Source organism: Drosophila takahashii, chromosome 3L, assembly GCF_030179915.1.
Source record: "Drosophila takahashii strain IR98-3 E-12201 chromosome 3L, DtakHiC1v2, whole genome shotgun sequence".
NCBI lineage: Eukaryota > Metazoa > Arthropoda > Insecta > Diptera > Drosophilidae > Drosophila > Drosophila takahashii.
In genome coordinates this window covers 19,836,679-19,854,330 of record NC_091680.1, presented here as the reverse complement: position 1 = coordinate 19,854,330, position 17,652 = coordinate 19,836,679, and the positions used below count along the sequence as shown (strand labels likewise).

General features: G+C 37.3%; 6 protein-coding genes across 8 annotated transcripts; 1 reads left to right on the top strand and 5 right to left on the bottom strand.

Moving 5' to 3' along the window:
* Positions 1–6,325: 6,325 nt before the first annotated feature.
* On the bottom strand, positions 6,326–6,819 carry LOC108066351 (uncharacterized). The gene has a single exon (XM_017154842.3). The coding sequence runs from the start codon at positions 6,774–6,776 to the stop codon at positions 6,435–6,437; it is 342 nt and encodes a 113-aa protein (XP_017010331.2). The 5' UTR covers positions 6,777–6,819; the 3' UTR covers positions 6,326–6,434.
* Positions 6,820–7,520: 701 nt separating this feature from the next.
* On the bottom strand, positions 7,521–8,174 carry mex1 (midgut expression 1). The gene is made up of 2 exons (XM_017154843.3): positions 8,020–8,174; positions 7,521–7,794 (listed from the first exon to the last, which is right to left on the bottom strand). The coding sequence occupies exons 1-2, from the start codon at positions 8,070–8,072 to the stop codon at positions 7,596–7,598; spliced, it is 252 nt and encodes an 83-aa protein (XP_017010332.2). The 5' UTR covers positions 8,073–8,174; the 3' UTR covers positions 7,521–7,595.
* A 1,984-nt stretch (positions 8,175–10,158) lies between these two features.
* Positions 10,159–11,463, top strand: yellow-k (L-dopachrome tautomerase yellow-k). The gene has a single exon (XM_017154805.3). The coding sequence runs from the start codon at positions 10,348–10,350 to the stop codon at positions 11,461–11,463; it is 1,116 nt and encodes a 371-aa protein (XP_017010294.2). The 5' UTR covers positions 10,159–10,347.
* A 29-nt stretch (positions 11,464–11,492) lies between these two features.
* On the bottom strand, positions 11,493–14,326 carry LOC108066325 (BAG family molecular chaperone regulator 2). 3 transcript variants are annotated; one of them, XM_017154807.3, is made up of 5 exons: positions 14,031–14,323; positions 13,264–13,686; positions 12,881–12,901; positions 12,680–12,822; positions 11,493–11,977 (listed from the first exon to the last, which is right to left on the bottom strand). In XM_017154807.3, exons 2-5 carry the CDS (start codon positions 13,485–13,487, stop codon positions 11,601–11,603), a joined length of 765 nt encoding a protein of 254 aa, XP_017010296.2. In that variant the 5' UTR covers positions 13,488–13,686; positions 14,031–14,323; the 3' UTR covers positions 11,493–11,600. The 3 variants fall into 3 exon arrangements, with proteins under 3 accessions (XP_017010296.2, XP_017010297.2, XP_070070944.1); XM_017154808.3 differs by lacking the exon at positions 13,264–13,686 and having other exon boundaries at positions 13,735–14,326; XM_070214843.1 differs by lacking the exon at positions 12,881–12,901 and having other exon boundaries at positions 14,031–14,325.
* A 367-nt stretch (positions 14,327–14,693) lies between these two features.
* Positions 14,694–15,981, bottom strand: LOC108066229 (probable chitinase 10). Its single transcript, XM_017154645.3, has 2 exons — positions 15,573–15,981; positions 14,694–15,516 (listed from the first exon to the last, which is right to left on the bottom strand). The coding sequence occupies exons 1-2, from the start codon at positions 15,586–15,588 to the stop codon at positions 14,708–14,710; spliced, it is 825 nt and encodes a 274-aa protein (XP_017010134.2). The 5' UTR covers positions 15,589–15,981; the 3' UTR covers positions 14,694–14,707.
* Positions 15,982–16,632: 651 nt separating this feature from the next.
* On the bottom strand, positions 16,633–17,512 carry LOC108066228 (probable chitinase 10). The gene is made up of 2 exons (XM_017154644.2): positions 16,904–17,512; positions 16,633–16,848 (listed from the first exon to the last, which is right to left on the bottom strand). The coding sequence occupies exons 1-2, from the start codon at positions 17,510–17,512 to the stop codon at positions 16,633–16,635; spliced, it is 825 nt and encodes a 274-aa protein (XP_017010133.2).
* Positions 17,513–17,652: the final 140 nt, after the last annotated feature.

The following is a 17,652-nucleotide window of genomic DNA, read 5'->3' as shown; positions in this document are numbered from 1 at the left end:
AAAGACATGAAGTCAATTGGATTCATATAACCGGAGATACAGATTTTCAATGAGAGGGTACTTTTTCAAATTTGACAATTTTTGGCACACTTAAAAAAATTCTAACTAGGAAAATAATTTTTTTTCGGTCAAATCCTGATACACGTGTTTACTTATTTTCCGAATAGTACGTGTAAAAAAAGTTTCAGGCAAATCAAAAATGTGAAATTTTTTTTTTAGCCAAATCTGTTCGGTTTGTAAAAGAACGGCCCATATATCTTTAACAGATAGCACAACTCTCACCATTATAAAACAAGAAAGGAAGCTAGCTTCGGCCAGCCGAAGCTTAAATACCCTTGCAGATCATTCCTATTAATTAACAAATCGCAAAAATGTTCAATTAATTTCATTAATCTCAGTAATTTTCCGATCGTTCCTATGGCAGCTATATGATATAGTCGTCCGATTTTGATCAAATTAAAATTGAAATTCGGAAATATTTAAAAAGAGTCATATCCTAGAGTAGAAGATAATACAATAAAAACCAAGGAAGCTAAAATTTATTTCCTATTACTTTTCCATTAATTTTCCGATCGTTCCTATGGCAGCTACATGACATATTAGTCCGATTTTTTAAATATTTAATTCGAAATTCAGAAATATTTAAAAAATAACATCCCCAAAAGTAGAAGGTAATATTTCAAAAAACACAAAAGCTAGAATTTTTTTAACGTTTTCTTTTCCGATCCTTCCTATGGGAGCTATAAGATATAGTTGTCCGATCCGGTCGGTTCCGACATATATACTACCTGCAATAGAAAGAAGACTTTTGGGAAAGTTTTATCCCGATAGCTCAAAAACTGAGAGACTAGTTTGCGTAGAAACAGACAGACGGACAGACGGACATGGCTAAATCGACTCGTCTAGTGATGCTGATCAAGAATATATATACTTTATGGGGTCGGAAATGTCTCCTTCACTGCGTTGCAAACTTCTGACTGAAATCATAATACCCTCTGCAAGGGTATAAATATCTGGAAGTTTTCACCCTTCTTGGATACACTATTTTGGTGATATCCCCATAGGAAAAGTGTAAGATATATCCAGGCCTTCAACCCAAATTTCGACAGATTTGACCGCTCTTTGTTGTTTTCGATTAGAGGAGAGAGCACATGTTGTCCCCAATCTCTCTTTCCCTCTCTTCCCCCACTTCCTCTTTCCCTAAAAGCAAAAACAACTATCACACAAATGGAGCTCTCTTGCCATAATCTCTCTCGCTCTCGTTGGCCCCCCTTGAGCCCCACTCGCCCCTTCTCTTACCCTCCAATGCAAGCCGGTTCACCGCGTGTTTGGCGATAAGTCAAATTAAACGGGCAAATATAGCGAAGCACTTTTTGTTTACAGCGAATGAAAGATTTAAATTGTTTTTTGTTAAATCTTTTCTATATGAAAGAGTGTATCAAATGGGGCTAAATTAGGACAGTCGGTAGCCCTCGAACTGAAGTATCTGATTCTTCAAAAATCATAAAAATCGAAGCATTTCCTGGGGAGTGACAAAAATGGTCGGTTTAAGGGTCTCCTAAAAGGGGAATTAGGATAATTTTCGGTATGCATGTAGCTTAGACCCATCCCCATCAACTGTAAAAATTTGAAGTGAAATTCTTCAATACTTTGGCTATGGCCAATTTTACAAGATTTAACGTTATACGCTCGCCTCGTGAAGAAGAAGAGCTGCCTTCAGTAGACGCGCTATAGACGTAACAACAACAAATACACAACTACAAATCATCCAAAGTTGTTGACGGCGACGATCTAGCTTTCTTTGTATTGGTCGCACGAGTTGATAATAGTTTATTTTATTGGATGGGTGAAAAGGGAAACGGGAGGTGTACCAATCGATCAATGAGTCGAAAAAAAATAGTTGCACAAGATTTTGCGATCCCACGGGAAACGGGAAAGGTCATTGGGGCTTCCTTTGAATGTAATCGTTGTGATTTGCAAAATTCAGAGCGTATAAAAGGAAACCAGCATATTTGCAAATCATTTTGTTTAGAATACTAAATTCGTTCTTTATAAATTAATTTAAAACTGTGATTAGGAAGATTTCACAAATTGAAAGTCATGGTTTCAGATAACGTTCAATTTTTAAGGTATATTTCAAAAAAGACTCTTTATGAAGGAAGAAATATTCAAAGGTCAGTTACAAGATAGTACTATGCTAAGGCCATTGGAAGTAATTTCATTAGACCAACGGAAATTTTTCATTTTGTTGCTTTAAATTTGAGTGCATAGTAACTCCCATCGATCGATGAATTAGTGGTGAAAATCCTTGCTGGCTTCCAATGGTGAAAAAGGCATGCACCCTGTGTGTGTTCGCATAACTGAAGTGCTTATAAGTTGTCCTTACATAATAATGAATACTCATTTTAAGGGCATGAGGTAATCCTTTTCCGGATTATACGCAAAACTCAAGTGGCTTGCGGTTAATTATTAATTTTAATCGTTGCCAACCGACTTAAGCCTGCCAAGGGTAAAACAGTATAGATAGGGTTGAAGGCTAAACTCACTTAATCTTTAAGTTGAAAAAAGTCGTTAAAGAAAGCCATAGATTTGTAATTTTTTAAGATCATTAACCTGCTTAAAATGAAAAAAAAAGTTTAAAGAAGTTTGTTTTTTTAAGGTAATTTAACTTTTTGACCCCAACTTTTTCCCACCGTTGTGAATTTCTTTAATAGTTTCTTCATTTGGTATTAGTTTAATAAGATTTGTACGAAAAAAATTATGCGAAGATGCTTTTAAGCAACGTAAACTTGTATTTAAACATAAAAATACATTTTCTACTTCTTTAAATTCAATTCTAATTTTACAATTTAATTTTGAAATTTCATACATGCTTTTTTTTAAATTTGTTTTTATTAGTTATTTTACACAAACTTTACACGAAATTAAAATATTTTACGTGAGTTTACAAACACATTTTCTACAAGTCAGTTTGTGCATTAGCTAAAGAGTAAGATAATTAATTTTTTTACTTTTGACATTTTCTACAGCATTTGTAATGTACGATCGTTTACAGCTAAACATGTGTTTTTATTTTACTTAGAAATAATTTACAAATTTTTATTCGAATTGGAATTCCGTTGGATCTATTACCCACATCAATACAATTTACACCAGATAGTCAACCCGATTTCCAGTGCACCGGCAGGCCATAGACACTATTATTATTTTGTCATTCTTTTGTCAATATTTCCGTTAAAAAAAAACTTTAAATTATTTGGCACCAAATAATCGACTAACTTTGCGATTTGCAATTTCGATTCAAGACTTGGTCATACATTTGCCACTCTGTGGATCAACAGTTTTGAATATTGAGGAGGAATTTCACATTTTAGATAAATTTCTCATGAGATTAATTGAGCAGTATTGCACCAATTTGCAAAGCATCAGTATTGGGATAAACGAAGCAACTGCTACAGAGTCGATAACTTTTTAGCCAACCTAAAATCCTTGAGGTCAGTAAGATTATGGATAGAGTGTGCTGCTAAAATTTTCAAGGTGTTAAAGAAAATAAAATATTTGAAAGGGTTGGAATTTCCTCGCTACGTTGGACGTGAAGGTAAGTTTAAAAAAGTCGCGATTACAAAAAAGTTGATATGTTTTACAATGTTCCAGAAAGGCAAATTTCCAACTTCGCTCACCTAGAAAGCTTATCCATTGCTATCAATCCAATTAAGACAAAAGTCGATGTTTTGGTTTGGTGCCCTGCACTAAAAAAACTACGATGTTTGAAACTTGTTGGCTTCAACGTTTGGCAATCGATTTATGGACCCGACGAAAATATCGAATTGGAGGAGCTTGTAATAAATGATTGTTGTGTCACTTCACAATGGCCAATTTTTCATCAGAAGGCTTCCTTATCGGATTGGATACGTTCACACCATCAATTTGTTTTAAAGCATGCAAAGACCCTGAAGAACCAACGTTGAGCTTCGTATTATCCGGAAATGAGTTCTTTGAAATATTAATTTGCTGCAAGAATCTGCGCTACCTCGAAATAAAAATTCTCAAAAAGCAAATTGATAAAGAAAATCTAGTCACAATGCTAAACATTTTGAAAAAGAATGGTATTACCCGGCAAAAACCTTTTGAAATAGAACTTGACCCAATTACGAATTATCTTAAAAATTTGGTGAGTTCTTTTAGCATAATCAAATTTAAGTCGCATGGATTTTCATGTAATGTTCTTTATCTTACAGCTTGTGGATATTCCCGGTTCAGAAATTATTCGTTTTAATAGTAATAAAGGACAAAGATACTAAATAGGGTTTTTGAAAATATTGATAAGCTTATTTTTCTTATGGGAATTTTACGTTAAATGAGAACGAAACGTAAATACTCTTGGAAATAGTAAAAATATTTAAAACCAGAAAAAATTTCTTTAAAATGTTTAAATTAACGCAAATTTTTATAAGAAAATAATATTTGGAAAATTGTTGTTCTCTTAGATCACCTAAAATTGTCCGAACGTACAACATTGGTTTTATAAATAATATATAATAGTATAATACTAATCCTAAAATAATTGCATAAAATTAAATCTTTAAAGATATTCCAGTCACATTATAAGATATTACAATTTCCCTAGATAGCTTAGTCCTTATATTACCGAGAATTTTGATTATGTTATGTATGTAGGGAATGAATAAGATGAAAGATTAAAGTAGAACAGATTCATTATATGAACAAAATAATAACATGATTCATTGCTTAGAATTCGACTAATATATTATTTAATTTTTATTATTGAGAGTATAGTAAACAGTTCTGAAGTACTCTCCGTACCAAACAGTTCGAACTGGGGAATTTTAAAAACTTTTGAATATATAAAAAAAAGATTTTAATATATTCGAATAAAAGTCATCTAATCTTTGGTATGTATAATACTAAAAATGTAATTTTTTTTTATTTTCCATTTTACATACCACATTTTTTTCAAAATTTTTCCCTTTCAATATACGTTGCAGCATTGCTTTTCAAAATGGAACCACACAGAAAACTAGTGGATTTACCAATGAATATTTTAATACAAATATTGGACAGTCTTGAAGAATTGGATCGGTGTCGACTAGCCCAAGCTCATTTCGTTCTTAAAAAGGCATTTATTTGTCATTCTGAAAATAAGTACGAAAAAATGTATCTCTCTAATTCTTTCTTACCCTACTTGTCAGAGATTTTACCAGTTTGTGGAGGATTAGTACAATGTATTGATAATTTAGATAACAATTTGGATGATATGATAATGTCATTAGTTGAACAACATTGCACAAACTTAAAAAGCATTTGTCTCCGAGTAAACGAAAACAATTGCGATAAGGCTAACATTTTCATCGAAAACCTAAAATCACTTAATTCAGTGGAAATCTTGATAACTTGTGTCGCCATTGAAAAAATCCTTAGTATGCTAAAAAATATAGAAAATCTTAAAAGTTTGGATTTTCTTCACTATGTTGGGCACGAAGGCAAGTATGCAAAAACATGTTTTTAAAATTATAAAGATACATTTTTTGTTTGTTCTAGGACGAGAAATTTGCAAATTGGTTCATCTGGAAAATCTGACGCTTATTGCACAAACCAAGACCACAAGAGTTGATGTTTTTGAATTGTGTTCTCCTTTGAAAAAACTTCGATCTTTGTCACTGGTTGGTTTTCGAGATTGTCAACCGAATGAAGGACCCCAAAACATCTCTTTGGAGGAGCTTAATATAGGTAGTGGTTGTTCTGTTGATGCAAAATGGACGCGTTTTCCTCGTGTGAAAAAGATAATAGCAAGGTTTTCTGGCTATACGCTGACTCCCGGTCGCGAGGAATGGATTTTAAAGCATTCAGAATCTTTAGAAAAACTGGTCCTAAGTTCCGGGATAACTAGAAAACAGTTTGCTAAAATATTAAGTTCCTGCAAAAATCTAAGCTATTTTGAAATAGAATTGTTTGGAATGATAATAGACATAACCTTTGTGATTGAAGTTCTTAACATTTTAAAAGAAAACGGATTCTCACAAACCAAACCTTTTAAAATGTACCTATACGACCAAACGAATCAGTTTAAAGATTTGGTGAGTTTCCTTAACACATGTCAATATAAAAAAAAAAAAAATTGTGAAATTTTTATTACAGTTGGTGGATATTCCAGACTCCAAAATTATCAGCTTTCCAAGTTCTAAAGAAATATGTTTCTTTTCGTCTTAAAAATTTGGAAAAAAATCTTGTGAATTTTGTAAAGCAATTTTTATTAATGGCACACAGAAAATGAAACTGTAAATTACAAAACCGTATTTGTCAACGGTCTGCAAGTATAGCATACTTTCAATAACTTAAAAATAAATCTTAAACTAAAGCATACAACAGGGAAGCACTTCGATTGGACAACAAAGTAAAAGGGTCGATCGGTTAAGTTAAATCCTCAAGGTGAGACGTCTCTGAGGCTTCAGGCGCTCTTTTTCCGCTCGATCCTTGCGCATCCGCAGGACCTCCTCACCACGAAGCTCCCGTAGCCTACCGGGCGATATATTCACTTTCAGATTGAGTTTAGATTCAATCCTCGGGGATCGGCGACTTATTACAAAACTACTGGTGTCATTCGCGAACAACTTTTGCTGTCGTAATCGCACACAGCGCTTCGGAGTTTCAGATGCCCCTTCGTTCTCAGGAACCTCGTCCTCGCCGTCTATTGTTAACACTTCCTTGAACATATCCTCGACGGCGGTGAAGTATAGCGTGGAATCGGAGGAGGTCATTGTGAACCTGATGCTGGCGAGCAACTGAGCCTAAAATTGATTGAAGCCAGTCAGGGGACGAGTTTGAAATGCATTTGCACGGACCACCAGACTTTGGGCACTTTTCAACCCTCGACGAGGTTCCTGGCTACCTGATCCTAAACAATGGTATACACAAAACTAGGAAAACAGCTGGAGAGTCGACAAATTTTAGACTGAAGTAATGAGGGGTTTCCCTGCTGGTAAACCCTCATCTTACAACCATCCAGGGTTCTTTGAACTGCCCTAACTCAAAGGTTCATTAGGGAATTTTTTAAACTTTAATGAATAGATTTTCCAGTTTCTACAATAAATTTGCAAAATAATTTTTAAGTCCAAAGTTTGGACTCCAAACAAAGCGTGTTTAAGTTGTTTTAAAAATGTAAAATACTTTTCAAGGGGAATATATATATTTATTGTTTAATTTAAAAAGAAATTGTTAAACAATACTCAAGGCTTAAACTTTACAATAAAAAATGTTTTGCATTTTTATGGTTCGAGTTTAATGAACAGTACAATGAGTTCTTTGTCACACCGGAAAAAGTAAGCTAAAAGCGTACAGTGAATCACATTTTACGCCACAATAATATTATCAACCGGCAAATACCCAACCTTTTTAAAAACTCGCAAATTGCTCATTGAGTTGAGACCCAAACTATCTATAGATAAGAAAAAAAATCCCATTACGAGCATCCGACTCGATTAGATTAAATAACGATTGGACACTTTTGGTTTTTGGTTCGTTTCGATTTAACGGAGTTATTATTAACATAGCCTAAAGTATAAATTCATGTGCTCAGATCAGTATTCCTTGTTAAAGTAGTCGCGTATGCTGCGCTTTACAATTGGCGCCATTTTAGCGACCTGATTCCGCACCTCGTCAGTGGCCTTATCCTTGTGATAGTAGACGGTGAAGTAGACAATCAATCCGATGACCACGACCATAAGAAGCGCAGAAAACACGATGCTCAAAAGCATCTTGCAGGCGCAGGAGCAGCAGCTGTAAGGATATGGAATTTGGATTAGAAAAGTTTTAACTTGGTGTAATCGAAAATATCCTAATCCTAGGAGGCCTAATTAAATTAGATTGTTTAGAAGCCAATTTCATATCAAAAAGACATTATGCATGATATTATCACAGGTGTTCTTCCGGTCAATGAATCCCATAAAAGGTTTATATCCACAATTCTGGCAATCAATGAGTCAGGAACCAACGGAAACTCACCAGCAAACCACTTTGCCGGGGCATTTGAGGCATTCACAGAGAGCGTTGCACATGGTGATGACAGTCGTGGGTTATTATATGATAAGTCGTTAGAGGTATTTTCCAGGTTCTCGATGCGTTGTTGACCAACACAAATTATCAACTGAAGGGGTATAACAGCCATCGACCGCATTTTGGGTCGTCGTCAGGTATTGAAAGCTTTAATCATATCGGGCGAGAAAAAACAATAAACTGATAACGAGTCGGCTATAATTAACACGACGCCAGTGGCAAAAGTGTGAGAGAGATATTGGAAAATAGAGCTTACACTCTGTCGCCGCCAACTAGAAGTCATTATCCATCACTGGGATCTGGTTATTTTCCCATCCTGACGTCTCAGGACGAAATTAAGAATAACGATCAACTTCACAACCAATATCAAAACACAAAAAAGTATAGCTTTACGAAAACCAAGGCACATCTTTCCGAGCAATTTGGAAATCGATTATATTACACGTCTCCGGTGAAAGTATGATTTACGGAAATACGTAGAATATATATGAAATACTATAAAACTTATTATATCTATAACTATAATTATCCATCGAAGCACATAATTTTCTACATTTTATTTTATTTTATTTACGACTATTTTCTCAAAAACAAAGAATTTGATTAAGGTGGCTAAGGTACATGAATCATAATAAACTGAAAAAATGGGACAGACAGTCTGTGACAAAGACAAATGATTTTGGCCGGGAACTGATACGGGGCATACGTTCCAGATTGATTAAAGACAAAAATCAACATTGTAGCTATAAGGGGTAGGGGTTTTTCCCACCCTTTAACTTTCTATTTTTAAATTATTACTGAGCAGGAAGTAATATAACTGTTATCATTGAAACACCATGGCAGAAACTCTTTTGGATTGCTCCTCAACTCGAAAACTAAAGATATGCTTTGAGGATTTAGTAATCTCTACCGAAAAGACCTATTAGCTGATAATAGAAAGCTGTCAACTAAGCTCCAAATTCCTAGAAGAGCGATTAAAATACTTGGAAACTAGGGCTATTGGGGAATTTTTTTTTCAATCTCATCTATATCATGGAACCCTAACATTTGACAAAATAATAACGATAAAAAAAAATTTATAAAGTTACATTAGAAGATTCTATTCTGTTTTTACTTATACTTTACAAAGAAAGAAATCGATCTCTGTTTTACTATTTCAGGCCTCGTTCTACTAAATCCTTCAGATAATTATTTATCCGGTAAATCCTTCAGCTATGGAATGGACAACTTACCAGCAAATTACTTTGCCAGGACATTTCAGGCATTCACAAAGAGCGTTGCACATGATGATCGCAGTCGTGGGTTAAACTTCTTCCGGATTTCGACGTATTCTAGCCCAACTCAGATGGATAACTGGCACATTCAGTGCCATTTTCCACATTCTGGGGCGAAAAGCTTTCATCATATTGATGGAAAAAGAGAGAAACTGATATAGATTCGGTCACAATTAACACAATCAGAAGATAAGTATTGGAAAATAAAGCTTATATTTTTTTATCAGGGGTGTTAGAGGATCGATGTTTATGGGGACGGTTGTTTTGGAAAGATAGATTTCCCTTAGAGTTTTGGAGAAAAATTGGACATTTTTCTCTAGACCAAATTATAGATTATTTTCATTTCTTATTAAAATGACTCTAAAAAATTATCTTTATAGATTTTTAAAGATTTTTTTATAATGATCTTCCGATCTTATCCCAACAATAAAATAAAACCCCCTTGTAAATTTTAATTTTTGCAAAAGATTAAAACGGTAACCGTCATAATAGATTAAACCAATTGCACCTAAAATCAAAAGCTAATCAATGATTGAACTGAAATTCATCGGGGGTTTACACTTCCATATTGGCTATTAGCAATCGTCATACGTACCAGCCAGAAAGCTGCAAAGCTCCGATACAATTTTATTGTTTTTTCAGGTAAGGAAAAACTTGGCATTTTAAATAAACACTTAAGGTAGGTTCAGTTCGCAAGAACCTTATCGATATTATTAAAGTATAGCATACGTCTAAAAATTTAATATGATTTAAAGAAAACTTAAACAGACAAAATATTTGTAAAATTTAAAATAATATTGTATTGACTTATTTTAAGCTCTAGATAAACCAAAGTTTTTATTAAACTAAACTAAACTAAAATGAGTCATGGAACATTTTCTGTTTGAATTTGGCATCAATGGCAAGCTTTTTTCGCTGGGGCCGTAGGTAAATAGAGGAAAACTCACAGCGTTGGTCCCCATTAATGCAGGTCGCCGATATTCGGGTTTTTTAACGACACCCGATGCCAACTGCTGATGTAGACAATTTGATGGACTTCTTGGAGCAGCTACAACGTAAGCAGACCTCTGGCTCTAAGCTCAGTGACAGTTCTCGTTTAAAGATGGTCATACAAGTCGGGTTGGGTTTTCTCCTGGTTGGTTTGGCTTTGCCCACAGAAGCCTGGCTGTTGTCCCAATCCGGCCTAAACGAATCCAGTTACCACGTCCGTCACTTGTCGATGCACTTCTCGCGAGTTTTTCTTAGCGTTAATGTGGAAAATAGTGATTCCCCCACTCTGATCGAAGCCCAATGGCCAGTTTCGTATTTTCCAATGCCCACTGTGGTCTTTCCTCACATCGATGTTCATGCAAAGGGAAACCACGACGATTGCTCCTTGCTGCAGCAGGCCCACTGGTCCCAGGTGGATGCACTGAGTCGACTGTGGGTCATGGACATTGGACTCCCGGGCGGCGGCAGGTGCTCGCCCCGATTGTTTGTCTTCGATCTGCTGCGTAACAATGCGGAGCTACTGAGAATCGATTGCGGACATCATATAAAGGCCAACGACACCGAATCTCTGGTGGTGCAAATGGGACCCAAGGGTCCGGGTTGCGAGCACGAACGGCACATCTACTTCATCCTGGGCAAAGTAGCGGAAATCATAGCCTACGACATCCTGGAGCAGACGTGGTCCATTCGATCCCTCGAGAGTCACAAGTACGAGAACATGAACCAGTCGTTTCCCATCAAGCCAGTGGACTTTACTTTCGGCATCCAAGGCGAACTCATCCTCGCCGATCAGGATGGAGATCTATACAGCTCGGTGGATAGACTGGAAAAGAACGAATTAGCCACCAATTCAATTAGCAACTCCATTAAACTCACCCATTTGGGCAGCCTCCTGGGCAGCAGTCGCAGCATGATCATCGATAATTTCGGCACCTTGTACTATGTAATCCCCAAATTTGGAGCTGTAGTGCGTTGTGCTAAGCTGGCCAACATTACAGCAGAGGGCAATGAAATCATCTATCTCACATCGAAGAACATCCAGCAGATATTTTTCACCTCCAACGATGCTTTATGGGTGCTAAGTGATCGGGTCTTGAATGCCAAGGACATGTGCTTCCCTAGCTTATGATATAATTTATTAAATTAACTTAAACATAATTCTTGTGTATATGTTTCGTTTATTATTCGTTTCGTCTGGCGTGGTGATGTAGTTCGTTTGGTTTGATAATAATGCTATGAATAGTTAATGGACCAAAAACAATTAGATTAATGGCTAACAGTTTGCTTATTCAGATAACCCATTAAGGCCTGCAGCCGCTTCTTGATGTTCTTCTGATCATCCAGAGTGCAGCCGAGCAGAACGCTCTCGAACTTCTTGTCGATGGGGCCCACGTCGGCCTCGGGCAGTGTGTCCATGTGTCCGGACGGATCCATCGAGCTGCTGCAGCAGGCATTTAAGTACAGCTGGCAACGTTGACGCGCTATCACGGGATCACCCATCTTGATCATGGTGTCGATCAGCGCGTTTATCTGGCTGAGCGAATCCTCCTGCGAGTTGTCGCGCACAGTGCGCACATTTAGCTCCACGGTGCCCAAGCGGGAGCTCACTCGCTGTATGTACAACATGATCTCTTCTCGTTCGGCTGTAAAAGAAAATTGATATACGGTTAGATTAGGGAACATGAAATAGGTTACTGGGTAAATTACAGTATCACATTTAATATATAATATGTTTAATATCAATTTATCTTAAAATACATTTAATTATCTTTGTAAAATGTATGTTGCCTTTTCTTTAATTCATATAATATTAATTTATCTAAAAATACTTTGCATCATCTTTATTATTGTTTATTTCAGTAATATTTTAAACGATTATCGACTGATATAAATGAAAAATGTATTTTTCCTTTTCTTTAATTCGTAAAATATGGCAATCCAAAAATCTTAAAGAATCTCGTTTGATTTTACGTGCACTTCATTAATTTTTTAGGTTTAGAATAGGACAATAACGTATTTTAAAAAGATGATGAAAAGAATCCAACATTTATTGAACAAGTATTCTAATTTGTCCAGCTATAAGACGAACTTTCCCCTACACTCAAATTTGCTTCACTAGCGATGTTTTTTCTTTAAAATACAAAACTTTTCTACTGGTAAAGAAAACTTTCTTCAAATTAATCAAAATTTATAAAATATAAGAAACTTTCTTGAAATATAGAAAAAAATCGCCAGTGAAGCAAATTTACTAAAATTCAAGGGGGAATACTTTTTTGAATGTATTATCGCCTGTATTTTATATCATTTTGAGCTATAAAGGGCTACTAACAATATGCCATTCTCACCCTCGCTCATGTTCTGCATCATTTCGTTGCTCTTGATCAGATCCATGGACATCAGTAGGTAGTCTTTCTTCTCCTGCAGGTTGAGTGCATCCTTGCGCAGCTTCTCCACACGGGCATCCAGCTGGTCCAGTATGTTGACGAATCTGCAAGTCAGCAGAGGATTAGTCTTTGGCTCATTCAAGAGATCAACTAAAGATTTACCTCTCGCTGGTGTTATATGGTCTGTCACATGTTTTATAAGTGTGGTTTGCGGTTCGGTGGTTAGGTCATGAAAAGAGACAAGCAACGTTAGACGGTTAGATCGACCGACCACTTATGGAGCTATGAAATTGTAACCAGAATAGGTCTACAAAAGAGGCGCTCGCACACACATAGCTCTTTTTGGAGTTGTGTGGGCGGCGTTCGCGGCAGATACTTTAAGCTATCACCATTATTGTTTTAGAACAAAAGAATCGAATGAAGCTGCTAGCTGGTAGTGCGAAGAAATGATAGATAAGAAACTCATAAGTTTTGTTTCGCTACGAGGTTGTGTTTTTGTTTTGGTTTCGTGTCTGATTTGGTTTTAGTTAGGATGGAATAACAACCTGTCCAGGGCTCTACTGTCGTCGACGAGTCCGTAGGAGCTGTTCCCGCCACTGCCACCACCTCCTGCGGATCCTGCCGTGGATGAGGAGGCCCTCAAATCTTGCAAGTAATCGAAATTCATGGATGACTCCGAGTGGGGATACAGATGATGATGCTGGTAGTGAATTTGGTTCTGGAGATGATTGTCGCTGGTTTGCTGCGCTGCTGGCGCATCAACTTCCATATCCTGCGGCTGATCCAGATTTGATTTGAACCTGCCGCCCTTCCGAAAATCCGGTCAAGTGTTTATAACCCAAAATGGCCAAGCTGCCTACTGTTTTTCTTTTGTTTCTTTTTTTGGAATGTCTTAAGCTTTTTGCGAGTGGGTGTCGAAGTGTTTGATGCTGTTGCTTATTTAGCTTAATTTTATTCGTTTTCTGAGGCTGCAAACAGAGAGAAAGAGGAAGCGTGAATGCGAAGAATTCAATTACCTATCTGATTGAGGACTGTGAAAAGAAGCCTCCGACCAGGAGACCTCATAGCCATCACTGTACTCGGGGGAGTCGACGTCTATATCCTCCGGATATCGGGGTATTATCTCCGGCAACTTGCTGACCGGGGGCGTGGCTGCCGGCGGGGGCGTGTCTGTCTCGCAGCGACGTCGTTTCCGAAAAATACCGCGCAAGTTCTCCAACATCTTCACACGAATTCTCTAGAAGATTCCCCTCGATTCTCGGCTGCTTTCTAGAAGAATCTCTGGTTTCTGTTTTGGATTTGCATAGATTACCTGCCGCCCGGGCTTCAAGTTCCGACTTTAGTGCGCCTCTTGCCCGATACAAATATATATATTTGATTTTCTGAGTATGGGAGTTCGAGTTCGATGACGGCAAAATTCGTGTTTTGTGAGGTTTTTCCCAGGCTCCGTTTGTTCATATCCTCAGTTTCATTTTAGAGCACCTTCGTTGTTTACTTCTAGGGCCAATCAAACATTTCGCTTTGCTTATATTTAGATAAGTATAAAAATGATTAATTTAACAATATATAGTGGGATTTGTAAGACCGTTAGAGGGTAGCCGAAAAATAACAGACGCAAAATCGATACGCGATATCGATAGCGCTGTCGATAGCGATACTCCAAGGCCAGTGTGTACACACGGGATGTGATTTCATTTTGTTATCGGCGGGTAATTTGAAAAAAGGCAGCGCAAAATACAAATCGTATATATTAATTTATTTTCTAGTATTAATAGTCTTAAATTCGGTCGAAAAAATATATTTATGAAATCATATCGCCAAAAACCAGTGTGCAAAAATAAGCAAAACAATTTTTTTTGTGTTTTTAAAGTTTTTTAAAATTTAAATCAATTGACGTTTAGTGAAACGGTTCAATTTATCAAGTAAAACCAATCATTCCAAAATACCTTAGCTACAAAGAAGTATGTACAACTTTTCAAAACAAAGTTTTCACTTTATTTGTGGCGCCAGATTCAAATCGCGCACACAGAGAGCCGTTCGTGACCACTGGCAACTTTTGGTGGAAATATCAAAGAAATAATAGAAAGGACACTGCTGAAGGCTGGCGTGTCCTTTGACACAATAGATGAAGAATTCGCAGCGCTCCATGTGGGGATACAAATGCTGTCCGTAGGCCGGACAGTGAATGAGATCACTGGAAATGGATCCACCCGGCTGAAAATTGGAATTGCCATTCGCTGGCGCCTCCGCCTGGCCACCCAGGGTGCACTGAGCTCTCTCCGGAATATCGCACTTGCCCGTCATGGCATTCCAATGCAATTGGGAACTGCACTCCTGCAATATCGCCTGTCCATAGTAGCAAATGTAAAAATGACTGCAGCTGCTGGAACTTCCGACATAGACAATTCTTTCGCTGGACTGCTGTGTCACTATGGTGGCACAATATGTGGCGGCATCCGTCACCATGTTGTTGGGATCATCATTATCATCACCGTCGAAAGGCGGAATTTCCATGGCATCTGTGCCATTTCTGCATTTCACATTTCCCGCCGCATCGCAAAGTCGGCTCTCCGAATTGAAGAGCATGGTTGGTGGACAGGAGGCCAGGACAGCGTCGCCATTCTCCACGCAGAGGTAGAACATGTGGCAATCCTCTGCATGCTCCACAAACTCACCAACCAAGTGATTGCTACAAAAGCTTCCGCCACTCTGTCGAATGGTCACCGAATTCGTAGGCTTCGATGGCCTCCAAGTTATCTGCGCCGAAGCAAGCAAACAGCTCATCATCACATAGATCCCTAAAACCATAGAATTTATTAATATTTATTTATTTTTACCAATCAATCTTACTAACCCGTATTAAGCATCATCTCTTATTCCTTCGTCAGACTCCAGTAAAGCGCAGTTTTATTCTAATTTCGTAATGCCCGGAGAACTTGACATATATGCCATGGAAACGGCGCCTCAGCCTCAGTATCAGAAAATTAACATTTTCAATTGCTTGTAGAAGGAGTTGATAACGCGGCTGGAGCAACCAAACTTTAGTATTTTGTTTTGCCAAAATATGTGATATGATATCGCCGTTTGGCACCGAGATACATCTTTAATGCTAGCTGGATTTTTTAATTTCAAAACCCGGTGAAAAGGGAGCCCAGATTAGCTCAGTTAGATTGCAGGTGACAGTTCCAAGGAAATTGCTTAGTTGATATCGCAACACATGTTGTCCTTGTAAAGAAAATTGTATCATATCGGTCAATGAGAAACATTTCCCATCGAACTGGAAGGTTGGCCTATTTCTGTCAACAATTTGAGCAAAAGTTCTGACTCAAGGTTTACATTTCGCAAAGATATGAAATTGTAGTCACGAATCACTGGAAAGTAGATAAATTTTGGGAACTATTCAAGGTCGACTACTTTTATGACAGATGGTATAGAAGTTTTAAATTAATTAAAAATAAATATAGTTCACATAAACTTAAAAATAAATAATAAAAATTAAGAAATTTGTATTCAATATATTTTTAATCCAACCCCATGTTTTTTTTAATCACTCATAAGTAAATTTAAAAAAACCTAGTTAGGTTCTATCAGCTTTTATCATATTTTCATTTGCATTTGAATTTTGTTATAGCATATATTTTTAATCCAACCCCATGTTTTTTTTGCAATATCCCATTAGAAAATTTTCGGATTTAAATTTCTTCCTCAGCAAATTTAATTATTTTCTTCAATCATCAAGGTCGAAATAAAATTATGGTAAGAAATATTATATTTCTTTTAAGTTGGGAATTAAAATTAATACATTTTTGGGACTTCTGGGATCAGATTTTTTATATTTTTAATCCAATCCTATATTTGTTTGTAATCTCCCAGAAGTAAATTTCTAAAACGTAGTTAAGTTCTATCGGTTTTTATTATATTTTCATTTGCATTTGAATTTTGTTATAGCATTTTGCCTGACTTAGAGCCACGCAGGATCGCTTCTCGTAATCCCATCCGTAGAAGAACGGGCACTGTTGCACCATCAAGTAACCAGAACGACATTGGTAAAAGTAGTTGCAATTGTCGGAATGCGGATAAACATCGATTACATGTCGTTTGCACTGCTCTCGAGGATTGTACGTCATTGCCTGTAGGGAATATTTCAATTATGAGGGGTTTTAACAGCAACTATGATTAACCCACCAAACATCTGACATTTTCCGGATGATCACATTTTCCTGTCCGCGAATTGAAATGCAAACTGGCGGCACAGCTGAGGGGCAGAGCTTCGCCACGATAGCAAATGTAATAATCCGAGCAGGAGTTTTGATTTGGCAGCAAGGCGATGCGGCTTTGATTATCCATTTGTGGGCACACGTTGGTCACAATAACCTCTATGCCGGGAGATATGGGAGTAGGATTGGTACTCCCGTTTTGATTGACTGACGGGCGGAGGGTAACAATCACCGATGGACGCGCTGTGGTATTCACTGCAATCGTTGTGGGCTCCTCAACCTCAGATGGTTCCGAACTACTAATCTCCGTTGAGCTATCCGTCTGAACCGCCAATCCCGTGCGGCAATCAATATCGCCCATGGGCTCACACATTTCCATATCGGGACTGAAGTATTCGCCCTCCTCGCATTCACCATCGTATGACTCATCGCCGTTGCAGAAAATATAGTGTGCGCAACTCTTGGGTGAGTTAACAAACGACAAGCTATTGCCGTCATTACACTCAGCGAAAACATCCGCCAGGCAGGGTCCCAGCAAAAGTAGCGATACCAAGATGGTTGCAAAGACTCGATACATCTTCTCTGCTTGATTTCGAAAAGTAAACTGATCAAACTCTCGCATTTTCCCCAGCCACCTCAACTCTAAGATCCTCTATCAGAAACTAATTTGCCTAAGAACACGGTTTTGATAATAGCTTTATTACACAGACTCACAGA